The 26,168-nt window shown below is 39.6% G+C and overlaps 1 protein-coding gene across 4 annotated transcripts in view; it reads left to right on the forward strand.

The window, feature by feature from the left end:
- Positions 1 to 26,168, forward strand: part of KIAA1549 (KIAA1549 ortholog) — a 154,333-nt gene that overhangs the window by 70,900 nt on the left and 57,265 nt on the right. For all 4 annotated transcript variants that reach the window (XR_008822140.1, XM_056340885.1, XM_056340887.1 and 1 more), the window contains exons 2-8: positions 1,480 to 4,218; positions 5,718 to 5,806; positions 11,549 to 11,726; positions 13,180 to 13,307; positions 14,731 to 14,914; positions 22,769 to 22,828; positions 25,400 to 25,545. Coding sequence is in view for 3 of the 4 variants with exons in the window: in XM_056340885.1 (XP_056196860.1) it covers positions 1,480 to 4,218; positions 5,718 to 5,806; positions 11,549 to 11,726; positions 13,180 to 13,307; positions 14,731 to 14,914; positions 22,769 to 22,828; positions 25,400 to 25,545 (3,524 nt within the window). In the remaining variant the exon portion in view is untranslated. The remainder of the gene's footprint in view (positions 1 to 1,479; positions 4,219 to 5,717; positions 5,807 to 11,548; positions 11,727 to 13,179; positions 13,308 to 14,730; positions 14,915 to 22,768; positions 22,829 to 25,399; positions 25,546 to 26,168) is intronic.

Consider the following 26,168-nt stretch of genomic DNA (forward strand, 5'->3'; position numbering starts at 1 on the left):
GGAAGGGAGGAGGGGATGAATGCAACAGTTTATCACATTTGGAAAATGTTGTTAGACTGACAATGGTGCATACAGATAGGCGAGCTATTCCTGCCAGATCCACCATGGATTACTAAGTTCAAGGTATCCTCTAAAGTGTTACAAATGTAGTTACAGTAGAGCAGTGTACTGTAGCACTGTCTGGCACTTTATACTGTGAATGTTCATTTTTCTTTTAAACTGATCCCTGGTGGTTTAACTGGATGGGATTCTCTCCCCCCTCCCCGGTCTTTTTAATGTTCGTTGCTATTAGGTTCCAGCAGCACTGTGTGGACACTCCCATATGAAACCAGGGTGATCAAGTGGGATAGATAATTTAAGGATGAAGCCTTTGTGCGTATCCTTGAAAAATATCCTGCAGCAATTTTCTGTGATTTCCTTTAATATTCAGCTCTGAAGGCTATTAATCCAGTCTTGACATTTCAGAAAAGTACTCAAGCAATAATCAACCTTTTCTCTGCAAAACGCATCCATGGCTGGAAAAAAGGTTATATACAGATCTTCTCTGTAACCTCGAGAACACTTTTGCCAGAGAGGAGGAATTATAGTAAAGTTCTGCAAATGATATATACGATTTTTGCAAGTATTTTTTTAAAATACCTGGTGAATTCTTAGCTTTTTCTCCTTTGTGTTTGAACCCAGCTATTACTACTTGAATTCTGTAAACTTGGCAGTGAAAATTGTAGTACAGGTGGTCTATAAACAGAGTACTCCTGCAGCAGGTTGTGAATAAAGATGGCAATTGTGTAATGAAGCAATTTGTCACTGAGTGCTAAAAGGCCAGAAATTAAATGAATGGCTGATGATGTAGCTAGTGGACATGTTACTAGTGAATTCTTGTAGCTGATACCAGGTCCATGTTAGTGTTACGTAAAGGGAACACATCTTCATTTCTCATGTGTCACTTATTTGTGGTATGAGAGGGAGGATCTGGTCCTTGAAGCAGAACAGATATGCTAGTGAGCCTAATATTAAGAAATAATAAAACTGGAGGAAATGAAGTGATACTTCAGGTCTTCTGCTTTCCTTTAGTTATGCAAAAGTTTTCCTTGCATTGTTGTTACCCTTTTTGGTTTGTTTCCTTTGTGAGACCATTAGCTGCAATGCACTGTCGCCTTGTATAAGTAAGAGGGAGCCACTTTCTGTCCTTCCATGGGATTTGCAGGAGTGCTCCTGTAGAGAGGCAAGTAGGTGCAGAGAGAGAGGAGTTACTATTGTCCTGCTTGCTTCCAGGGAATGGTGTTTCACAGGGAATCTTACTGTTTGTGCTGACTCGCTCATGGGAGGTGTTTCACATACTGAGAGGTTTTGTCCTAGCCCTTGAATTCTGGGCAGTTGTCTCCAGACATACTGTGTGTAACATTCACTCACTGCAGTCTTACTGCTTGTGCTAATCTGGTGGGTTTTGTGTTTTGTTTTTCTCTCTCCCGCTTTATTTAGATGAGAGATCCTTGGAGCAGCAAAATTTTTCCTTTTTCTCAATGGACTCAAAGGTGCACCAAAGCATATCAGGCAGCAGGACACAAATGGCCTTAGCAAAAAGTACTTTGGCGTCCCAAGAAAGTAATTTCCTTCAAACGGTTTTATCATCAGTTACCACTCCCTTTGATGTGACTTTATTTAACCAAGAAGAAATGATCAGGATTTCAGAAGGGAAAAATACACCATTGGTAGATGTCCCTGTAACAAGCAATGAAGCGTTCTTAAGCGACGATGAATTTATTAGCTCATTTCCAAAGGCACAGTGGACTCCTCCACTTAAGTCTTTCACAGTTTTAACAGATCATCACTCAGTTAATACAGTAGAGCCACCAAGAGAAATGTTAGAAACTGTGTTGCTAACACCTTCGTTTTCTGTCCTTTTTTCACCTTATGGTATCTCAAAAACAGCACAGCAAAAGACTCCATTGAGCGCTATCCCTGAACAGCGTAATACTCTTACAGACTTGAAGCTTTTTGTACCAGATAGTGAAATGCTAACAGCAAGCAGAGACTTGCCGTTGTACCCTCCAAATACAGCTATTTATTTCACTTCCATTCCTTCAGAGACAGGAGTTGCAGTGTGGGAAAACATAAATGCAAGTTTAACAGCTCTGCCTTTCAGGGCTGCTTCAGAAGGCTCGCCTCTTCATCTCAAGCTGCTGGATAAGACTAGCCCTGTGACCCCAGATGCCACAGCACAAAGTGCAGGCCTGCATGGTGATGTTTACACCGATGTGAGTAGCAGGGCAGCAGAAACTCTCAGTCTAAGGACCTACCCCACTCCAAGCGTTCCTTGGGCCACACCAGCTTCACCACCCAGTATGGAGCCTGCTTTGTTTCCCATTAGTCTTCCGCTTGCTTCTTTCCCGCTTCCCTCAGCTACCATTTCCTTGGACTCTAATATGGTTCTTAATACCAGCCTGTTTACACGTGAATTCTCCAGTACAGCACCAAATTTGCCTGCCAGTTCAGAAATACCAAGTCAATCGGAGCTTGTCAGTGAGCTCATGAGTCCAGTGCCTTTCACGAGATCATACAGTTCTTGTCTGTATTGTGACTCAGTTTCACTTCTGCCAGAAGCAGGCTTTTCCCCAGAACATGATATGGGCTCAGGTGATGATGTTGAAACTTTGTCCATCAAAGCTTCTGAAGTACAAGGCATAACTCCATTTACAACTATAATTACTGACAGGTATGAATTAGAGGAGTCTGCACCTGAGATTTTTGATACTTCTTTTCCATCACGACCAGTTGTTTCATTTTCTTCAAGATACACAGAAATGCCCGATTCAAGCATGTTTTTATTAAGCACTATGGACACTGTCCTTAACACTAGAACACCTGTAACAATTTCTCCTTCCTACCATCAGCTCCCTGGAGGACCATCACTGGATATCTCTGCCCAGTTTTCCCTCCCTGTTCTGGAAACAGTTTTGCTGACACCAAGCACTCACATAGGACTGACTGGTGCCACTACTGTTCTGTTTGACTCTACCTTCATCCCGAGTGAGCCGGTAGCATCGTTTGCAGTCAGTCGTACAACCTTGCTGGAGTTGCCAGAATTGATGCCATCAGAATCTGTGGTTTTGCTTGATAGGACGTCTACAAGGGAGGAACCCTCTTTAAATATTTCAGATTTTTCATCCAGTCTTTTATCAACACCATTTCTTATTGAACCTAGCTACTTGTCTCTATCATCGGCTGCACTAAATTCTTACTCTGTCATGCAAAGTGATTTATCACTTCTCTTACCTCAGACCTTGTTGACTGGGACATCAGTACTTTCTGAGAGTGTTTCCAGCTGGGACTTAGCTACCACTGTCAGCTCTGCCACTGATGGCGAGGTTTCTCAGTTCCCTCTTGACCAAACATCATACTTGTATTCAAATGCATCCTCTGCTCCAGGTGCACATGTTCCTGAAATAACACTGTCATCACATCTTCGCTCTGAGTCATCTGTGTTCCTGGAAACACCCTCAGTATTGCCAGCGGGCTCTGAAGTTGTGTTTACCTCAGCTGTTACAGGAGCTACCTCTCAGTTGGAGCCTTCACTCTCCACCTCTTACTCTGTGGTTCCTACCCTGGTGCTGCCTGCTTCTGACATCCAGTCCGTTACCAGCAGCATCTTGCTCAATGAAACAAATCTGATCTCTTTGTTTACTATCTTTCCGGCAACTCCTGTCTTAAATGTGTCTTCATCTCTGCTCTCAACTGCTCTGGCTTCTGATGAGGATATTGGTGCTACAGTTAATCCCAGTCTGCTTTTAACATCTCTCAGCGAGGGCAGTGCCCACACAGCCCTTCCTCCCTCAGACACTGACAACCTGGTGTCACGTGCCGACACCATCAGCATGATGCCCTTTCCCACAGCATCTCTGTCCGTGACCGCTTCGTTTGTTCCCACGCAGTTTCCTCCAACTTCCAGCCCTCCCACTGGATATGAAGTTCCAGCAGGAAGCAGTGTAACTGCTGGTAATGACGCATCAACTGCTTCCACCACTGTCCCCACAACCACTGCCACCAGTGCTGTGGGCAGCCGTGGCACGACTGCTGCAGGCAGCCTGGGGACATTTTCCTCCACCCCTCTGGTGACTGCTACTCCATCTGCACCTATGGTCATAACCTCTGCCATGACTACTACCAGGCAACCCTACGTCTGCGACATCACTGTTCCCGATGCTTACTTAGTCACTGCAGGTAAGATATTCCTAACGTTTTTATTTTGTTTTTCAGAAGCTACTGTAATATGACCCCTAGCTAAATCACAGACGTTGAATTAACTTAGTGAATCTCTCAAAGAAACACGGTGTAAATTTAGGCAAAACAGCCGTAAAAAGCATTGATTTTTTCATTTATTCTTATAAATAATACAATTCACTTGAACAAAGTTGGTTGCAGTAGTGAGTTACGTATGTTGCGCTGCACAGAGAATGAAATTGTCTTCTAAAATTGCTGATGCGTATATACAAGTATGCTGAGTTAGAGACTGCTTTGTCATTTCATGGGTTGTAAATGCACATTACTGTCATGGTACTGTTCTGCCAACCTATTAAATGTTCTGACTGAGTAAGTTTCTCCTTTCAGTTGTTGCTGCTGTTTGTAAAATACCTGCATGTGAGGTAATGTTGTAATGTGAAAGAGGAGAGTTGGTTTAAAAAATGTTTGGGTTTTGTTAACATTTTTATAATTCTACCATACTAGCTTATGTTTACGTTTTCCCTTGTTCCATACTTACTCCAATTGGATTTGGTGTGTTTGTAACCAGAAAAAGTGATTTTTAGTGTGTTTCAAAATTAATTGTCTCTGCATCTGTTTGCTTTTTTGGGGCTTTCCTACCTCTTCCTAGCTTGTTAACAAAACAATACCAGCAAACTAATCCAGGGAGGCTGTGGAAGTGCTGCATGCTCTGTGGTAAACAACACATTTTGCCATTAAGATTTACCTGTAATATGTAAAGCAGAATGAGCATAATTTCATCCTCCAGATATGAAGGGGAGCTGGCTATGCTGGTGATAAGGAAGATTTATTTTTTTTTTTAACCTGTAATTTGAGTAGTTTTGTAGGCACGTTACTGAAGGGAAGTGAATGCAGGATGACAACATGATGCTTTTTGGTTGTTTCCTTGACCATAGTCACAGTCTCAAGTGTGACTGTAACAGACGTGATATGCATACGGGTGTGTAGTTTTAAACAGTTTCTTATTTGGTCGATATATCGCTTTCAGTAATTAATGTCACGTTTGTTTACTTTTTATTTAAGAGAAAAGTAGATGCATATTTTCTGTGGCTTTTCTCTGACCTCATCTGCATTCCATGCATTGCCTACAAAACTTTAAATGCGTTATGATAGCAGGCTCATTGTGCACAGGTCAGACTGAATGTGCTGTGACTTTCAGATCCTATTTGAATGCCTCAGTGGCTCTTCAGAAGATTCTTTTATTAGAATGCTAAAGATACTAGATATGGAAAAACAAAACAAAAGAGAAACTAAGCCTGGAGATCCTTAAACTGTATGTACTGTCACTTTTTAGGATACATTCGCACCTCTACCTGTTTCCTTGTCCATTGTCTTACCCGTTTGATGCAGTTGATCTCATTGCCTGCTTTTTCATGCATTGCACAATTGAAAATGCAGCTTTGAACCAAAGCCCAACAGATGAAGCTAAAATGTATTTACTGACGGACATTAATTTCCAGTGTTGGCCCGAAGAGCTGTTCTACAAAATGTCAGTGAATCCATCAGAGAAGTGCTCAGAGTTCAGTTCAGGCGATCAGTAGAGCTGGAGGTAAGTGGTATGAAGTGTGTACAAGTACTTTTTGATCAATATAATATGATAGTGGGTTTAGTTCCCAAGCTAAAAGTGATTTAAAAACGACCCATGTGGCACTATTATCAGAGAGAGGTTTATTCTGACTTCAATGTTAGTCATGTTTTGGTTTTTTTTAATGTAAATATAAAATCAGCTTTTTTTACTTCTGGAATGTCATCATTTTTTAGGACAGACCTTTCTTGATTTTACCAGAGGTGAGCAAGCAGTGCCCAGCCTCTACTGCTCACCTCCTTTGGCTGGTGAATTGGAAAGCTTTTACCCTCCAAAATACCTGCTAAAGAGTTGTGTTTCTTTTGCTATCTGATTATATATACTTAGCACCTTAAATACAGCAAAACCTTCTGCATGGTCTTGTGCTATTTTGTGTTTTAAGTGAGGCCATCAACACTTGCAGGGGGAGGTGGTGAAATCCCATATGCAGGTTTTGGCAGATGGAAAATGGGGGGAAAAATCAGGTATGCAATGGTAAGATGTTATTTTTAAGCCTTCAAGTAGGTGTGACTCCTGTCCGTCCTCCACTCACAGGGCTAGGAATTGCTGTGCTCTGGGGTTGGGGTGTTGGTTTTTTGGGTTTTTTTGAAAGCTTCTTGTGCTTTGATGTTCAAGGGATCATCTTTGAAAAATATTTCAGTGTTCTTTCCTAACCTCAAAGTGAGTGTTTGGTTCAGATGACGTTTAAAGGCTTTGTTCCCCCCTCTTGTCTCAAACCCTCTATCTGAGAGGAAAAGACTGCAGAGGTAGTTTGGAGGTACCTTTGCTGTATAATCAGATACTTAAACACTGGGGACAAAATTAAATGTTTTAGTGGAATTAATGGTGTAGGTGCAGGTTCAGCTGCACTTGCAATTTTTCATGTCTGCATTCGTCCAGTTCTGATAGCTCAGCACCACATTTTGAGTCTATGATCTCATTTTCATTACGAAGTCAAGTAGCAGTTTGTTGAACGTAACTTGAGTTTCTCCATGCACAGAATCCCTTGGTGCCTTTAACTTCTGGTTGCTGATCTGTGTGGAGAAAGTGTTTTGACAGCTCTTGCCATAATCACTGCACTCAATAATTAAACAACTCCTGTCTGATGTTTGAGAATAAACCTCTCTACTACTCAGTCAAGATAGGAGCGTTACAAATTTCTGCCAAACTTCAGCCACAGTGAGCTGCCCCTGTGTGTGGCAATACATGTAGTTTAAGTCCTTTAACAATACCTGCCCGTAAGCATGTTAGGGTTTTTTGTAAATAAGAGATTTTTCTTGTGGCTTGTGAATTATACCTTCAGATTTTGCAAACGGGTGTGGTCAAGTAGAAGTCAAAAGTTCATGATGAACTACACTAATTTTTAATGACCTTATATGCCTCAATAATATGGGAGCGCTTACCCTTTCTTACAGTAATAGCAGTAAGATAAAATCTGTTGGTAAATATCTGAAGGTTGATTGAAACAAACATTTGATATCTTGCTTCTTTATATTATTGCCCTTTAAATTCCTTTCTTTCATGCCCACTATTGCCTTGTAAAGCTCTCAATAGGATGTTTTGGCCCTAAGGCTTCTCAGAAGCAACTGTTTTTATAAATAATGCAGTTAGTCTGGCTTCATTCATTGCAAATTCTTTTTTATCAAAAGGAGAGAACATCTCTGTGGAATCAGTTATGCTTATTTTGTGCTAGAATGCTGCTATCATATGTGTTCTTTGTGATGCCTTGGGTATTGGTTTTCCATTAAAAATAATCACTAGCAAATGTCTTCACTTCTAGCAGTAGAGTACTAACAAAACTGTTATTTTTTTAAAAAAAGAGCTGTCTATAGTATCAATATGTTGAGTGGTGATGTAATGCAAAATTTTAAACAGTTTTTGTGTATTGCTAAACTTAATTAATCAGACTTAACTTTTGTTAGTCAAGAGTACTCTGGAACCTTGTGTACATTTGCAAGTTATGGTAAAGTTGTGCACTTCTCTAAGCTACTTTTTTACTGTGTCTCCTATTACAGCTCACAGATGTTGTTCCCTTGCTGTGATGTAATGCACAGTAAATCAGGAGACAGTCTTGTTAAATTTAACTTTGTAGTAATGCATGCTTTAAAAATAAAATCCATGGCAACAATGGATATAACTGCTGCTGAAATGCAAAACAAGTTTAACACTGATTAAAACTCCCCCTGCCCCACCCTCCAACTTTTTCAGTTGAATTTTTGGTCTCTGTGTCTTTATTATATCCAATATTCTGAATTGTTGAAGTGGAAAAAAAAAAAAAAAAAAGAGGCAGGCTTGAATCCTGCCTAATGAAAAAAGCTTTTGTCATTTTTTTCCTAGAAAAAGTCCTTACAGCAAAGTGAGAATAACCTAAAATTTTAAAGTTCTTTCCAGCTGGTCTCACTGTATTGCATCTGCAAAAGAATAAGACCCTATTGTTTGAATAAGAGAAATTTTTGGTAACTTACGCTAATGTAAACCTTATGACACTTGGATAAGATCTATTATACAGTGGTCCCTTGACTTAGCTCTGTTGCACTGGGGTGTGAAATAAAATAGTGTTGGCAGTGACCTGCTGCTGGGACCCCTGGTGCCATTAAGTTTGTGCCAACAGGAAAAAGCTTCTTGCCAGCTTCATTTGGGCTTGGAGTTTTATCATGCAGTATAATGTATACCTCAGTCACTTGGTTGCTGTATTTAATGTGTGTTTTGGGGGCCGTCCTTAGCCTATTGGCTTCTGTAATCCAAAATTAGTAAACCTCTGCCTTTAAAGTAAGATCAGTTCACTGTCAGGCAGTTAAATGCTCCCTTCAAAGATGCCACCTTGTGGGCTTGCACTGATTTCATCACTATTCATGGCTGCTGGAATTCTGGCTGGTATTGTTCAGGTGCATAAAAATGGTGAGAGAATTGTTGCCTTAGGATCCTAAAGCGCATAGAAGCAGAAGCTTTGTTTCATTTTTAAGACCTGTGAGCCTTTGTAGTCCATCTTCAGGAAGTCAAATGCTCTCTGCAAGCTCTTTATGGGATACTTAATAAGGTGGTGGTAAGGAAATCAGTTGTTTATGCTTTCTGCCAGGTGTTTACACAGCATAGTACAGTAGAGTGTAAGCATGAATTAGATTGTAGCAAAGTTGTGTCTAATCAAATATTTTAGCAGACAATAATTAATAGCAAATGTTTAGGGAACATCATAAGGCACAGAGTAAGCATATGATTCCCCCTCTCTTCTAGCCTCTAGTAAATGGAGGCTTGGAAACTTTCTGTAGTAGAAGCACTCTCTTTTGAATGAGAGGTTTTTCCCTGGAAACAGCAGAGTTGGATTAGCCATTGCACTTTGGAGAAGGGATGGCTTCTCGAGGTGGTGTAAGGGTTCTCTGTTCTTACTGAAGGTTTCTGCTTTTGCTGTGGGAATGGCTCCAAAGTGCACATGGAGTTTTGCATGATTCTCTGGCTTTCTGGCCCAAAATGTTAAGAAATTTGTACTTGTTTTATATAAGAAATTTGTGCTTGTTTACTTTAGTAAGTGTCACTCTAAAATGTGGTGGTTCAGCTAGCTAATCTGTTAGCATCTAACTGTCCTGGCAGTAGAGGTGAAACCTCCAAGAGGGTCGGGTGGATGGCTGGGCTTTTGAATGGTTGGGACTGTGCCAAGAGGAGCTGTTCTCATTCATGAATCAAGACGCATGAGCTGTGCTCATTTATCCAACATAACTTTGCAAACTTCTCTATGATTTAGCTTGTAGACAGCATCATAGTGACATGACTATATTATTTCTGTCATCTGAATTAGGTTGTAGAGTGCTAACTCTTGACACAAGCAGAAATAGCTATTGTTTTGACCTGTAGTAGTTCTAATTTACCTACCTCAAAATTACACTTAAAAGGTGGTTGTTGTTTTTTATATTTCCATTCTTCTGTAGTTGCTGTCACTTTTCTGCTGCAGTGAAGCACAAAGGGGACAGTATTAGCAGTTATGACAAAAAAGTCAATGCAAAATTCCAGGGGGGTGTTGAGGGTAGACTGCTTTCATTGTGTTGATGGTGCATTGCAGCAGGTCAGAGGTGGAGACAGCTGAGTTAACAGGGGATTGCTTTCTTGTCTGAAATACCTGACGCTAGTGCATATGTGTATGCTGGCTACACTAAACCTCTCTTCCTCAGCATATATTGCTTTAGTAATCACCAGCAAATTGTCACTGGGATTTGTGATTCTAAGTCCCCTTTTTCTCACCTTTTTAAGTAGTCCCCTTTGCAAGTAATGGGCAACTTTCTTCTGGCATGTTTTACCCATTATAACTGCTGTTTCTGTTTGACAAACCGAAGCTGCAGAGATCACTTCATCCTGAGATAAAAGGATAACGTTTCAGATAACAGGAGCTGAAAAGAGCTGTGCATATTATTCATATCAATTAAATTTGAGTTCTCTAGGTCTAAATCTATTTAAAATAAAAGCTGGATGTTGCATATATTTGTGGGCTACGAAGGAAGAAATGAATAATGAGCAGCATAGATTATTATTTTTTTTATTTCTTTCTGCTACTGAAGTAGTTTCTTCTGGTGAAGATGATCTATTTGAAATGCATGTTCATAGAGGACAGGAAAGAGCTGCTTTCTGTCTCATCTAAACAGCAATTGCCATCACTTTACACTGTTGCAGGAATACCAGTAAGGAACGCATGGGTCACCATTTAAGTAGTGCTGTGCTTTTCTGTAAGGCTGATCTTGAAGTTAAGTCTATCTAACGTATCCCATCACCAGCACAAAGCCTGAAAGGTGCTAGCATCTCTTTGTCTAGGGAGTGCACATTTATCAGAATCTTTGGGTCTCTGGCTTTGGTTTTTGATTTGTGAGGCCATTGTGTTGGACCTTAGGTAAATAAAGCAAACTGGGGGAGTAAACCAAAGGGGGTGGGGAGGGGAAAGGTGGGAAACAAGTGTCCTTGATATTGAGAGAATCTCTCTGAAGGAGAGAAGATGCTGCAATATGTTTAAACAAATAAAAGCCTTCAGTTTGTTCTTACTTAGGTGACAGAGAATTGGTAGATAAGAGTGTCTGCATGGAAACATTCATCTAGGTTTATATTTAACTTACAATCCCGTTTCTTTTACATGGTGACTAGGGCTCCTCGGGTTTTTTAAGAAGACTCAAAGTTAGAAGATAAATTGGAAGAGGATAACTGTGCTGAAATAAGTATATAGTTTTCTCTGAAAGAAAGCATTCTTTAGTGTGAAAACTATATCCATAAAACACAGCTTATGTTTATTTTGCTCCTTGCATGTCATATGTGAATGATATAGGAATGTATTCACTGTACAGTGTATGACTGATTCAGTGTATGACTGAAATGCAGAAGCTATGTAAGTGGTTCAGTAAGTAAACAGCAATTTTGTATGGGAACTCTTATGTACTCCAGGGGAATGCAGGCAAGGGGTAGTGCCTGCTATGCTGGGATGTGATAAGTCAAGAAGTATTGGGACTGGTGTGTTGTACATAAGTGATTCTAGTAGGCACACCTAGCACATGGGAGTTGTGTCTCTGATGCACCGGAGCAGAGGCTGCAAGGCACAGCTCTGTTGGAGTGTTTGTGCTTCTGCTCTGTCTTCGAAAAATAAATACTGCATTTTCCTACCTCTTGATGATATGGCTTTGAAATGTGTGAGGCTAGGTCTAAAGTGTTGCCAGATTTCACGCTGAAGAAATTTCTCTTTTTTTTTTTTTTTTTTTGTAGGTTTATAAAATTTCCCCCAGATTTGTTTTCTTGGTGACATCTGGTCCTTTTGTTTACACGGCAGTAGCTGTCATAAATGTGCTTGTGAACAGCAGTCTTCTTCGTGGTGAGGCCCCCATGATCCTCTCACTGCATCCTTCTTTCACTGTGCCAGATAACAGATTCCAAGTTCAGACAGGTAAGTTCTTCCTGACTCAAAGAGGCCATGTAGCTTCATAGCGATTCACACTTCTTCACTTGGGATTAGGTGTGCAAGGTTGAGTCAGAACCCTGAGTTCTGCTGTGAATCTTCATTCTTGGCTGTTAGCGAAATACTTGCTGGATCTGTGGTTGAGAGATGGTAAATAGTAAGTGGTTAACCCCATAATTTCATGATTTATTCAGGAAAATTTTTTTGGCACGTTGCAAAATAGGCGTGCTCTTTCTCTTGCTTCAGAATATGAGAAGAGAAAAAAAATTCTGTGAAGAATTTACTCATACAGTGTAGCTACTTTATAATGCTTGAGTCAAGTTTCAAATTATGCCATGTTAAGTGCTATTTTTTAGAATTGTCATAATGTAGGAGGATTGGCTGCTAATACGTAATGTGAGCAGGAGGATTGCTCATGTAGTATTCAGCTTTCTGTGGCAGCAGTTTGTGAAGCCCATGACTACTAATAATCTAAAGTAAAATATCTACCCATGTAATAGATTTTGAGAGTCAATGGTATCATTTAAAATCTTCAGGCACTATTTGTATAACAAAACCACCTGCCTGGTTGGTTGACTGCGTAATGAGGTAGTGACAGGAACTGAGCGTATAGGCAGAGTGTTATTAAATGTCAAACATAGTACTTTTGTTCAGGTATGTTTCTTCTGTTGTTTCGGCTCTGTTAATAACTGTGGTAAGACATCACTTTAATTGTGCAGGTGTGATGTCTTTTTCTGCTTAACATGGTTATAGAGAGTAGACATATTTTCTGTTCTTGAACCTTGTATAACATTGCTATTGGTCTACAACCTAATCACGGCATGTCTTTGGGTAAGATGATACCAGGAAATCCACAGATGTACATGCATTCCTCTGTGCTCACTTTCTTTTCTGTGCTTTTTTTCTCTCCTGTGAAAGACTAGGATGTATGTATCTAGATATAAAAGATTGTTTCCTAATTAAGTATTTTGCAATTGTTAGACTGATAATGTGTATTAATGGACCCAAAATGTCGTCTTTTAGATAAGCTAAACTCAATTTCAAGCTACGAGAAAGAGATTTGTTGCTTTTTTCTTTAAGACTTTCATTGATCCATTGGGTACTAAGGATTTCAGTGTGGCAGATCAGTGTCTAGTTTTGACCAGTGTCATGTAAAATTAGTCGCATGTATGTAGTGGATGTCTTCAAGTATACAAGTGGAAAACAGTGGGTGTTTTGTCACTAATACCTTTTGCTAGTCTAATGACTGCTGCGATATATATTGAGTAGAGAACTTACTGCACCAATACAAAATTATTTCTGTTGTATTTTTAGCCAGTGTTTCACAGAATATGTCCTGAATTCCATGAAGAAGTGATAGCCCTGTGGATTCTTTTGCTCATTTTGTTCTCTCTTGTGGAAGTACTTGTCTGTAGGAATAACATGTACTCTTTGCCTTCAGTGCTTCAGTTTGTGCCTCGAAATGTGGATGTTGCATTCTGCAACTTTAGCCGGCGCATTGAGAAGGGGCTAATGATGGCATTCATGGAGGTGAGCAAACGCCAGGAGTTCTACAACTTCACTGTGCAGGTAAGACGATTAGCATGTTTTGTGTTGGTCCCTTTTTCTCCTCACCTTTGGCTGTCCTGTGTTTCATCCAGCCAGTAAACTGAGTTACATATTCACTGGCTACCACTTGCCATCTGGATAATTTAGAACTATGAGGCTTTGTCATGAAGTCAGGGTTTTTTTCCCTACAAAATGATAAGGTACCACATAGCCCTCTGATTCCAAGTTTTTGAAAAAAATTACTCAAGATGGTGATTCATATCCAAAAGCATCATTGATTAAAACAGGACTTAGTTTTTCACATAAAGGCTGCCCCAACCTGCATCAGAGTCATTTGCATGAGATTTTACTATTACCGAGTAGGGTGTGGTTAGAATGGTTTTTTTGGAAGACAACTTTTAGCTCTCATTGCCATCATTAGGGGATCCTGTTAGGGAATAGAGGAATTTAACACTGCTGTTACGTGAGCAAACATGCTAGTGGCTTCTGAGGTCTAGAAATTCTTACAGCAGGATATGATGTCTGTGGCAGTTGCTACTGGAACGTCACATATGAAATGTATTGCCTGTGTGCTGGGTACTGAATAACATAGCAGAGCCTTAAACTCCATGGAAGGTCAGTCATTCAGCTTAATGAGACCAACTCCCTCTTCTGTTTGAATTCTTAAATTTAATCTAGCTTTCTTATAGTACCAAAATTTGTAAAAAAATTGTTATTTAACTGGCACCATAAATAGTACCCTAAATAAAACCATAGCATGAAAAATGGCATAAACATTATAGTGCCTGAAGTAGTGTATAGTGCATTCGGTAAAATGCTCAGAATTGTACAACTGAATGACACAACGTGACTGGCTAAACTGAAGACAGAACACGCAAAACAATGTCTTGGACTATCAGCTTAGCAAACTTTTGTTTTAAAATGCTTCCTTAGTGTCTAGAAGAGGTTTGTCTACATGAACACAGTTGCTTTGTACATTGTGCCAAAATAAGGCTTCTAACCAGTGGTAGGGTCTGGGCGTGCATGGTGCAGAAGGTTTTGACCAAGAGAACATCCATTTTCAGGATCTTTCTTTACCATGGTCTCTTCTTGTCTGATGCATGCAGTTTAGTATTCATCTAAGATTTCTTTATCCGTAGTTTATTTTGCTGACTGCCTCTCTAGGTAGTTGGTTTTTTTCCCATTGTTTTCTGGACTGTAACTTTCAGATCTTTCTGGATTATGGTTGACCTTAAAAGATAACTCTTGGAAGAGGAATTCACATTTAACTTTGCTGCTTCTGAGACTCAGCAGGCTGAATCAATTTGGAACAGGTTTTCCTGTTTTGATGTGAATTGACCCCCCTTCATATTATGGGAAAAAAAAAAAAAAAAATCTGTCAGGGAAGGAATAGAAATGCCAATGGTTTGATTTTGCTGACTCTGCTTCAATATTGTCTTTTCAGATACTGAATATAACTCTGAGCAGGCCTGGGGTAGCATTTCGGCAAGGCCCTGTGAGTATTGTTTTTGCTGTCCGAGATAGGTACGGTTTTCTAAACGGGTCCGAAGTCAGTGAGCAGCTAAGAAACTTGTCCGTGGTGGAATTCAGCTTCTATCTGGGCTTTCCTGTGCAGCAAATTGCTGAACGTGAGTACTTACTGTTTGCCAAGACTGCAAAATACTTTAGTATTTTTTCTTCTCTACAATTTTAAAGTAACTTTGTGTGTAAGTGATAATGCAGTTTCAAGTGCCTAACTTGTATCATGAATTCTGCAGAGCAGTGTGTGCCCATCTCTGCTCACATAGTGCATATCAGTATTACAGCACCTTGTTGCTGGGTTGGTTGTACTTAACCTGGTGTGGTGGGTTGACTTGGCTGGACGCCAGGTGCCCACCAAGCTACTCTATCCACAGAACAAGGAGGGGGGAAAATAAGATGGGGGGAAAAACCCCTTGTGGGTCAGTATAAAGGCAGTTCAATGAAGCAATAGCAAAAGTTGCACATGTGGAAGTGAAGGAAAACAAAAGATGTTATTCTCTACTTAACCATTAGCAGGTGATGTTCTGCCACTTCCCAGGAAGCAGGGCTTCAGTACGCAGCAGTTGCTCCAGAAGAAAAATGTTAAAAATAACAAATGCCTCCCCTTTCTCCTCTTTTTTCATAGGTTTTATATCTGAGCAGATGTCAAATTGTATGGAATATACTGTTGGTCACTTTGGGTCAGCTGTCCTGGCTGTGTCCCCTCCCAAGATCTTGCCCAGCCTGTCTGCTGTGGCGGTGGGTGGGTGGGTGGGTTTGGAGAGACAGTCTTGATGCTGTGTGAGCACTGCTCAGAAGTAGTCAAGTCCCTGGTGTGTTATCACCAGCTCTAGCTACCAATACAAGCACAGAACTTTGAGGGCTGCTATGGGGCTCAGCCAGACCCAGTACACCTGCCTTCATTAGTCCATTGGTCTTAGTTTAGGTATTTTTTTTTTAAAAAAAGTCACTTCAGTATTGCTTTAAGGTGCAACCAAGGGGTGTCTTGGTCATTATGTCTGCGCAGCCCTTTGTTGCTTCTCAGCGAGGTTCACTACCTTGGGCTTTGTGTTGTGCCTAACTGGCTCTGAGATTTAGAAAGCCTGGTAACATAGGTTTGTATTTCCCTGTATAGTCCGTCTGGGCTATCTATTAGCAGCAGTGCTTTTTTGAGTAGTCTGTTATCTTTTAAGGTATTACCTTTTAAGTATATCTCTTGCTTCTTGTCTGCAACTTGCATTGCAAGTCCTTTTTACCAGTCCATGGCCATGCTAAACTTAGATTAATAGGAACTGGCTGCTTAGCAGAATTTGCTTGACACTTAGGCTTGACAACTTATGTTTGGTTAGATTTTTCAGATTACCTCAGTCTTATAAATAAGCCAAGTTTCTAAACTCAGCATTTACCCTTGTACGCTAATGGATTGTTGATGACACAAATGATTCACGAATATAAGAAAGATCATGAGAGAACAGTGCTTGCCTTTCTCTCTGGTGGGTGTTACTGTTAACTTAGTCCATTAATTCCCCATTTCTCATATCTTACTGTGCTTTCCAATGCAGATTTTTAATTTTCAAGATTATTTTTATGAGCTATATATGTGCATAACATATGATGGTGATGCTTGCTATACAGTTAAATGTCTAGTGGAAAATCAGGCCTAATGGTAGCTGCTGTTAATTGTGCAGCTGTGTAGCAGTATGTCAATGAAGATACTGTAAGGAGAGTGATTGTCAACAGAAGTTGTTCTCCACAGCACCTTTAAATCTGTGTAAGATGATTGTACAGGGTACTTTCCCTATGACTAGAAGTAGTTTAAACATACTAATTTTTTGAAACTTTCTGATTTCATTTTTCAGCTTTTTTGAATCCTCTGCTCCCATAATCAATTGAAAAAATGTATGATGTTGTTGACTCATTTCCTTTAAACATATCTGCTTTCATTTGGTCTCATATAGATTGTACCTGTACAGTGGTAGCTGTGTTTAATTAAGCCAGCACCAAAAGCCTTGAGAATCCCTGTCCATAGATGCTGGCTTTTCTTTTGTTCCTTGCAAGGCTGCAGAGCTTCTCAGGTTGCAGACCATGGTCTCTTATCTCTCAGTGAATTCAAATTAAATGTTACTCCTGCCTTGATTGCTTGAAAGATGTTTCTCTCTGTTCTGTGTCATCTCTTTTGCACCTTTGCCCTACAGTGTATTTAACTTCTAGTCTCTTGGGTAATATTTCCAGTATTGTTGTGGTTTGGGTTTTTTTTCTGTGATGTATGCGCATCTGGTCATACTGTTATTAGTTTTGTCCACATGTTCTGGAGTGATATTTGTAGTGAATATGCCTGTTGCCCCTTGCTGAGAATCCATCTTCTGGATTGTGCAGTGGAGCTACAGGCCAGTTAAATGATAACAGAATTTCTACCCAGGCCGGTGTATCCTGAAACACAGACTGGTTATAGGGGAAAAACATTGCTATTAAACAAACATGCATGTACACCGTTCTCCTTATTTTCCTTTTCTGATGGTACTTAAGAAATTTGAAGATAATTTCTTTAGTGCTCATAGCAGGAGCTTTCCCTGGTTATCAGCATGCTTATAGTGCCTGGCCAGTGGGGCTGATTCCTGGCCAGTGCCGGTGGAGCTCTGTGATGGCGCACGTGTTAATGAGAAAGCCATGGAAAGTAGAATGAGTGAACAAGTCAGGCAGTGCCTTTGGGGAGAGGCAGTGTTTGGATTTCCCCTTCTTTTCCTGGCTACTCTGAGGATTTGCAGCGAAGTAATGTAGATGTTGGCTGTTACAGCCAGGCAGATTTAGCCTCTGTTAGTACAGTGGCATATCCAGGCCTAGGGGTGAGTTATTTCTATAACTTTGTTTTCTGAAGCACCAGGAATTGTTTGTTTATTCCTGCTGGCAATTTTAAACAAGAATGCCAACTGTGCAGTAATTTCATTCCTGCAAATTCCAGCACAGGCCTCCAGACTTCAGACACAAAATTACTCTTCCTCCCTTCAGATCCACCAAATGTCCCAAATGCTACCAAACCTCAAATCCTCGAGCAGACCCTTAGTGTAGGAAGGCAGAGTTACTCATCAATGGTGACTAAGTCCATCATGATACACACTTTATTCTCAGATTCTCCTCTTTGGAGCTCTTGAAAAATGCTGTTTCTTTGGTGCACATACCCAGTAAACAGGGATGGTGCAGCTGAACAAGCTATGCATATATCCTTGCCTTCAGTGACCCACCTGACTGCAGCCATAGCTTATCGAATGAATGTTGCCAACAGTGCGTAACGCTTGCCTGGGAGACCTTAGCCTGAGTTTGGTGGTGGTGGTGTCTCTTAGTTTGATAAAGAAATTTTGAAGATGACGTTCAAATTTGTCTAGACCCCATTTTCAAAACATTTAATGTTGTATTCAATAAAATACATGTAATAAATCAAAATAAATATATTTCAATTTATTAATTCAGAACTTCTAGGAATCATGAGGTCTTTCAAATGTTTGCAATGTAGAAAACATGAGGGTTTTGTGGATGTGGTGCCCTAAAGCAAGGAGCACCTTGCCAGCATTTGACTACTTTGTTGCTAGAGGAACTCCAATTTACTGTAGATTGAGCCCGCTGGAGGACAGCTTATTTTGATCTGAACTAATCTAACTTCATCTCAATAGTGATTCGGTGTCAGTCAGTGTTTTGGAATACCAGCTATGGTGCCATTTGATAAGTCAGCAAAGTAGAAACACGGGTTCTCAACTTGTTAGAGCTATGAGTGTCAGCAAGCACAATAATGAATGTAGTTCATACTCTTTTATAAACAAGACATACACTTGGTTATTTTTAGCTATTTCAATAGGTTTTTTGCACTGTTGCTATGACTGTATTTTGAGGCTAAGGATTTTTGATCTTCAGTGTTCAGAGCCAAAAATCATGTCCAAAGGCTCAGCAGTGCTGGGCAGATATTTCTTGAACCATCTTATTCAGCAGTCTGTGAGGATGATCAACAGCCAGATCTTCAAAGCTACTTTGGCAGGAAGATGCCTGAATGTTTTTGTTTTCTAGGCCCTGAACTCTTTGCATTCATGTTCTCCCTTGGGCTACAGAGCAGTTGTAGCAGAGAAGGTGTTGTGAAGATCTTCCATAGGTAGCTGTTTTGCTTGGTGCAAATCAATATGCAACCCTCTGCTTTTCAGTGTGAATTTTGAGGGGAATTTTGGAATGTTTCATATTTACATTCAAATAATTTACACATGGTCTTGTTTATATGTAAATATGAAATGTTCCATACCATACTGTTCTATGCCATTTGTGCCTTAGTTATCAGGCATGCTAACAGTTAATACTCTTAGTGGTGACTTTTTCTTTTTCCCTTGAGGGCTCTGTATATGATTCGAAGTTTTATAGTCTGCATCTGAAGAAAAAGAAATGATTTGTAGGTGAGCTGAGCTGTCAGGGTTGAAGTTGATTCATACTGAGGAAAAGCTACTTGTGTAATATCGCTGTATCTCAACACTGTTAAGTGAAGTGAGACCTTGCCATCGATATCTCAAATACAAGCCTTGTTTGAAGAAATGTATTTGCTCCCTGCCGCTTGTTTACTTCACATTGCCTTTCACACCCAGTCCTTTCACTGGTTTGGTGTGATTATTTTTTTTTTTCACATAACTAATATGTACTGTTTATACTTCTGTGTGGGTTGTCCCTGTGCAGTAAATCATTAACAGCAGGAATTTTTTGTCAGCTTTTTTGCACTCATTTAGAGTCAGGGTCAGTAGTGAAAGTTGCTAGTTTGGCAGAATGGACTGTTCTGTGAAGGAATAGGGCTGTTGGAGTAGCTAAGCCTGGAAACTGCCAGACTTCTTTTTTCCCCCCACAGACTTGTAGGTGACTTAAGCAACATGCTTATATTCAAATGTTCAGTTTACACTTTCCATCTTGCGTATTTTGCATTGTCCACCGTACGTACCACATTTCAGATTGTAAACTGGTTAGATGGTCGTGAACTATGTGTCAGCGGAAAGAAAAGCAGGTCCAGTCTTGGTTTTAACATTCTTTAAAGACAACTGAAAAGAATATATTTGGTATCTCTATGGCTGGAATATTTCTCTGCAGACAGGCAAAAGCTAGCTGTGGACTAGGTGGGGAACATTGGCTTTCATAAATGTACCCTGAATAAATGTCTTTGGTTTTATTATGACTTCAAATAGAGAGTTGCCTTGGGACTTGTTGTTTTTTCAGTGTCGTAAGTAGCACTTTGGGTGGCATCTATTTTGGGTATCTTGGAGATGCTGCAAGGGCAATAGGTTAATATAAAATTGTATGATACAGTCCAAAGACTCCAGAAATAATTGGCATTTTTTTTCTAGGTAGATTTTGGATCAAGTTTTTTAACAGATACAGTGTGTTACTATTGCCCACACCCCCATATTTGCATGGAATCTTATTTTTCAGTTGATGCTGCCTTATTCCAAATACTGCATTCCCTCCATTACTGTTTCTTATTTCTGGTAAATGTAGGATGATTGGTATGGTACTGGTTCTATCCTGCATGTCCCACATGTCTCTATATGAGAGGATCAAAGATCCTTGTGGCAGCATCTGGTGAAGGCCATGTTGCCCAAGTGGTATCCTTCAGACTGCTGTCAGGAGGTTTCTGGGTGACTAGGTGACCCTTTGCCGTTTTGGTCATCATTGAGTCAATGTTGTTACGTGGTATAGTGCTTCAGGGCTGCGTGTTAGAATCTTCTAATGATGCTAGCATCTGCTTCATTAATGCATCTATAGTCATTAGCAAACCAGCTACAATCCAACTAATAATTGCATTTAGTCCATCTAACTTCCCCCTCAGAACAATAATCAGTCTGTGCTGTTTTCAATCATTAGTTCCAGGGGGCATTAGGAGTCTTTGCAAATATGATCTTGCTGCAGCACTGAGACTCTAGCTGAGCTCAAGATCTGGCCACGTTTTGGTGAGACACTTGTGACCTGTGGAATAAGAGCTGGAGCCTGGATTTTCTGACTTCTGAGCATGGTCTCAATTTCAGAAGTGTTTGTCATTTAATGCATTCTTTGTCAGGTTTTAGAACCCAGCCTTAGTTGCCAATGATCACGCCACATCTTCCTTTTCAATTTCATGATTTTCTGCTCAAGTTGTTTTATTTTTAAATTTCATTAATTCCATGAAAAGTTTTAAGTGAATAGTCATCCAGCAATTTGCATGAATTAAATCATTTTCAAGTACTAATTAGAAAAAGTGTGAAGAGCACATTAAGTATTGAGGCAAAACATGATTTTGGTTTAAAAGAAGAAAATGTTCACAACAGCTAGTAGTTCAAAGCTTTATGGCCATTGGAAGGTTTTTGATTTTCTTATCTTGCTCCTTCCATGCTTTGGAAAAAAAAAGAGATGCAGTTCAGTTTATGCTTTTTTGTTCAGGTTGTATTTTTAAATTGAAGTAAACAATTGCACGACCAGAGTACATACAACTCCAATCTAAAAGCCACAATCAGAAGAACAGTCTTGCAGGATGCCAAAAATAAATGTGTGTGTTTAAATGGACTTCGAGGTGCTTTTTGTGTGTCTGAGAATTTTGGAAATGTGATGCATGCTGGTCAGTGTATAGAGGGCCAATGTTTCCTGTTCAGAATAAAGAACCGTATTCTGATACCCTTGTGAACGGTAAGTCACAATGTATCTCCCAGGTAGTTCTCTTGAAGCTAGTGGTGCTATTATTGAAATAAAGCTGGAATAACCAAATTGTCATTTATTTTCCTCATAGTGCTATTTATAAGTCTATGAAAACAAAAGGTACAACATAACTGTTGATTCTTTTGATTTGGCTTAACACAATTTGTAAGTTTTCTAAGGGGCAAAAATTGGTGTTTAGGTATGCTGGCAGAGGTCAGCTACTCTATAAATTATTATGTGATTAAATTAGAAAAAATTTAATTTTCTATTTCTCTGAAACATGCAATAGTGGCAAACTAGTCTACAACTGAAGACATGGAGAAAAGACATTGGCTTGGACCAGGTCATTTAATTGTTACGTGCTGCATTCTTTCTATCCATGAAATTGTTTAAAAATCAAGTTTTGTACAATGCTTAGCAAACTGCATCTGGATTAAATATTTTGAGAAAGTTAAGATCATTCCTTTTTCTTATTGCCATAGTGAAGCTTAAGACTTCCCTTAAGGAAACTGTTGGCCCAGCCCCCATCTTTGCTTGTTTCCCAACATGTCTTTACTGCTCTCCAGTGGAAACCTTAGGAAAAATCTTAGGCCTACTGAAGTCAGCAGAAATAGTTTTACATCACTGAGGCAAGGATTTCACTGTGGAGCAGAGCTTTTTTTGGAAAAAAAAAAAAATCAGAAATAAAGAAAGGTTGAAGCCACCAAGCCGAACACAGAAATCTGAGATTTTTCTACAGCTGTGTTTCTACATGCATTTATTTGTGATTTTTGTAAAAAAAAAAAAAAAAAAAATATCAAGGTGGTGTTTTTTAAATGCTTCCCCCTGCACAAGCCTGAAACGCAGATCAGATATATTTAGGTTTTTGCTTTACAGTTAGTGTTTCTGTGTAGTTTCTGCCTCAGAGAAGGTCTTACTTTCATTCTGAGACACTCTTGAGTTGCCTCATTGCCCTTTGAGCAAAAGCCTGATCCTGCAGCTAGCTCAGTAAGAGACACAATTCAGAATGAGCTTTTAAATATCTAGGAGCAATGACCTCAGTACAGCAGCTTGAAATCATTCAGGTAATAAATCTGACTGCTTCAGTTAGGCTCTTTTTGTTCAGAGACAAACCTGGGGGGGTGGAGTGTATGTTTGGAGCACTTTGCTGAATGCTGTGTCTGCATAGCCTCAGGAATAGTAATACATCTGTGTAAATAAGATGCTTACTGACAGTATAAATTATGAAGTGGCTTCTTGTTTGTGTATGTTGTTGAGAATACTGTTCTTATGGACGTTTTTCCTCCATTCTGTTTTTCCCTCAGCCTTTCATTATCCTAAGCTTAATGTGTCTCAGCTGATGAAATCTTCCTGGGTGAGAACAGGTATGTACAGTCTCTGCAAGTAAGTAAGAGTGCAATTATTTTTGTTAGCAGGATAACTAGGCTGCATAAATATCGATAGCTTAGGGGTGCTGCATTTTTATGAGGTAATAATGTGCCAGAGCTGCATAAATTCTAAAACCAAAGGCTTAGTGACCTGGAATATCCAGAAAATGTAATTCCTGGGTCTAGAATGAACTACTGCAGTTCCTTGATAATGCACACAAAGTAGTTTTTGTCTATAAAGCAGATCATTCTTAGAGACAACTTATACTGTCAGGCATAAAGTGTGTACTCTGCATGCTGTCAATATACTACGTTGATTTTTGAGGTTTTGATTTTATTTTAAATAAAAATTGAAATTCTGTGTGGCACTTTTGTATCAAAGCATGCCAGAAATGAAACAGAATGAAAATAAATTCCAAAACATGAAAGTGTTTCATCACTTTTCATTGATCTCTTCTGATTCATTCACAGCAGATCCCTCCCACCAAGGTCTTCTGGATGTTTTTTTCTGTAATTTGCAGATAGGGTTGAGCTGTCGTGTTTAGATGCTCAAAGGCTGTTGAGGTGGCCTGCACACTGTAGGTCCTACCTGCTGCTTTTAAACAGAAGGCCTGAATGGTGATCTGGCTGTGCCTACCAAACTTGCTGTTAGGGTACTGATATGACCCACAGGATACACTTTTGTCTTCCCACAAGACTACCACCTGTAGTTCACCGTTTGTATAGACCTACTCTTTTTTCAGGTATCCATGTCTCCTCCCACCAGTGACCCCATTTACTTTTTAAGGAGGAAACCAAGTTGCAACTTAATTTCTGAAGCCCTTGCAGTTTGTTTTAGAGAAGAAAAATGAAGAATTTTAGATCATGTTCAGCAACATGTGTCTCTCCCACATCCGATGCCATCCTTCCTTAGAGATTTGTTAGCTCTTTCAGTCACCCCCCCACCCTCTTGCTCAGCCTTAAGTTTGCTTTGTCCGTTGTTGCTGGAAGTTCCCTTAGATCCTGCAGTAAGAAGAGGGTTCTTCCAGCTCAGAAATCATGTCCCTTTGGGTTTTTCTAAACTTCCTGACTATAAGATTTTGAAAACCAGTTACAGCACCTTTTTTGCTGTGGAGGAATTTTTTGTAATCCTGGTTCTTTCAGGCAGCCTGGGAAGAGCTATAGACTTTGGCTGGATCAGTCCTTTCAGTCTGTGTATTGTACTGTAAGGGTAATGAATCATGACATAAGAAATGAATAGAATGTATGCACGTAAAGGTTTTTAATACTGCATTACCCAGATATATGTGCATATATCACAATCGTCATAAAAAGTTGGGATATAAGTGTTCTCTGTTGCTGTCCCTCTCAGATTTAGAATATATTTTATGCTGTTAAGCATAATTCATCGATACTGAAATGCAATATACAGGCAAGAATGGTTTTCAACTTGCCGTATGTAATAGTCTTAGGCCACTGTCTGTTTTTTCCTATTTAATGCTGAGATACTTAGTCTATGATTGAATTTAGAAGACAGATGCTGTTGATCTCTGTTGAGAAATCCTGAAAATGTTTCTTTCTTCTGACATCTACAGTGACATTTTTTAAGTGAGAAAAGTATTTCAATATTTTTGGTTTTATTTTTCTTAAAAAATTATATTTGTTTGATTTTATCTAATGGGATGGCTTTTTTTAAAGCATGAGACTTAAAAAATTGAACATGAAAACACTGAAAAAAGGACTTTAAACAAAAGAAACCATTTTAGTGGAGAGGCACAGGAATGAAAACAGAATTATTTTACTGCAGTCAGCATTGAGTTCTTTAACTGTCCTTTAGGGTGGTTTAAGTCATTTGAATCACTGTTGCTCCATTCACTCTTCTTTTATTGGATGCCATCTTGTTAGTAAAGGTCCACACTTTTTTCATACTTCCTATGTGTTGTTCCTCAGGATTTCCTCTAGGCATTAGCTGCTTCAGTGTCTTGGAGCGCCTGGGGTTGGGAAGTGAAGTGGGCAGGGCTGTTAACCAGTTTTTTTGTGCCGTTTGGCATACTTGTTAATCTTTACCTTATCTAGGGAAGGTGCACTTGGAATATACAGCTAAATTCATGTGCTGCTGTTCTACTTTTCCCTCCTTGATACTGAACCCTTGCCTGGCCCATCTCCACCTCTGTATCACTTCTGGATGCAACATTTTAACTAGAAGTAGTTGCAGCAATTTAGACTGAATTCTCTTTCATTTATTTTTAAATAATTCACTGAATGCTCATAAGTTTATGGATTTTTAAAATTGAAACTCTTTCTTCAGTATCCTGGGCCTGTCTAGCCTGGTTGAGATTCCAAAAATGCCCTCTGTCCTATTTTTTTAATTTATTTCTTTTAAGCTTTTCCCACCCTATGTCTTCCTCTCAAAGATGTAATCTCCAGCTCAGCTGGACAGTATTCCCATATGAATACAGCTGCTCTTAAACTGTCTGTGAGCTGTCACAGGGTGATGCAAAGCTTGTAATTGAAGTTGCAGACAAGACACTGAAAAGTTTTACTAATTCATTTGTGTTCTTGGGTTACTTTCTCTGCAATTCTCTCTAGTTCTCTTGGGTGTCGTCGACCAGCGAATTCAGGAGGAAGTGTTTCAGGCTGAGATGGAACGGAAACTAGCTCACCTGTTAAACGAGGCTTTGGTCAGAGGGCGGATATGGAGACGAGCCAGTTTTGCAGGCAGCAACATTGTGCAGGTATTAAGAGCTAAAAGGTAGAGGAAAAAATAAAGGGTAATAAATTATTGACTTAAGTTTGTATTGCCTAGATTTGGAGTTGAGAAAGATGACTCAAAAGCGTGTATCATATTTATCTAGTTGGTGATGCTTGTGTTCTGCACCTAAAATGTGGTGGTTCTGGATACAGTCTTGTTTTTTAAACCAAACATAATAAATGGAAACAACTGAGTATTTTGAGTGGCTACTAAAAAACTCTGGTGACTTCTTAAAAACAATACTGAAAATTATTTTACCAACATCCTGTTTTAAAAACTTGCTATCTTGTCTGATTTACATGAGGTGCCTAGCAAAGGGAGACAGGATGGTTATCTGAGTCATAGGTAGCGCTCTGCTGGAACAGCTGCTTCACGGCTCTGTGGTGTTTTGGTAGTGGTGTAGAAATACCAAGACAAGTCATGTGCAGCTTGATGCAGTGGTATGGTATATTCTACCCCTTAACTGTTTGTCATGACACTCCTGGTCACAGTAATGGTTTTCAAGTAAGAATGATTAATCATGTCAGATTTTGCGCACATGGCAGCTTCTGCTGTCTAGATTCTAGTACTGCTTTATGGTTTTGTCACAGGTGCAATTATTCACAT

The sequence above is a fragment of the Falco biarmicus genome, chromosome 5 (genome assembly GCF_023638135.1).
Source record: "Falco biarmicus isolate bFalBia1 chromosome 5, bFalBia1.pri, whole genome shotgun sequence".
NCBI lineage: Eukaryota > Metazoa > Chordata > Aves > Falconiformes > Falconidae > Falco > Falco biarmicus.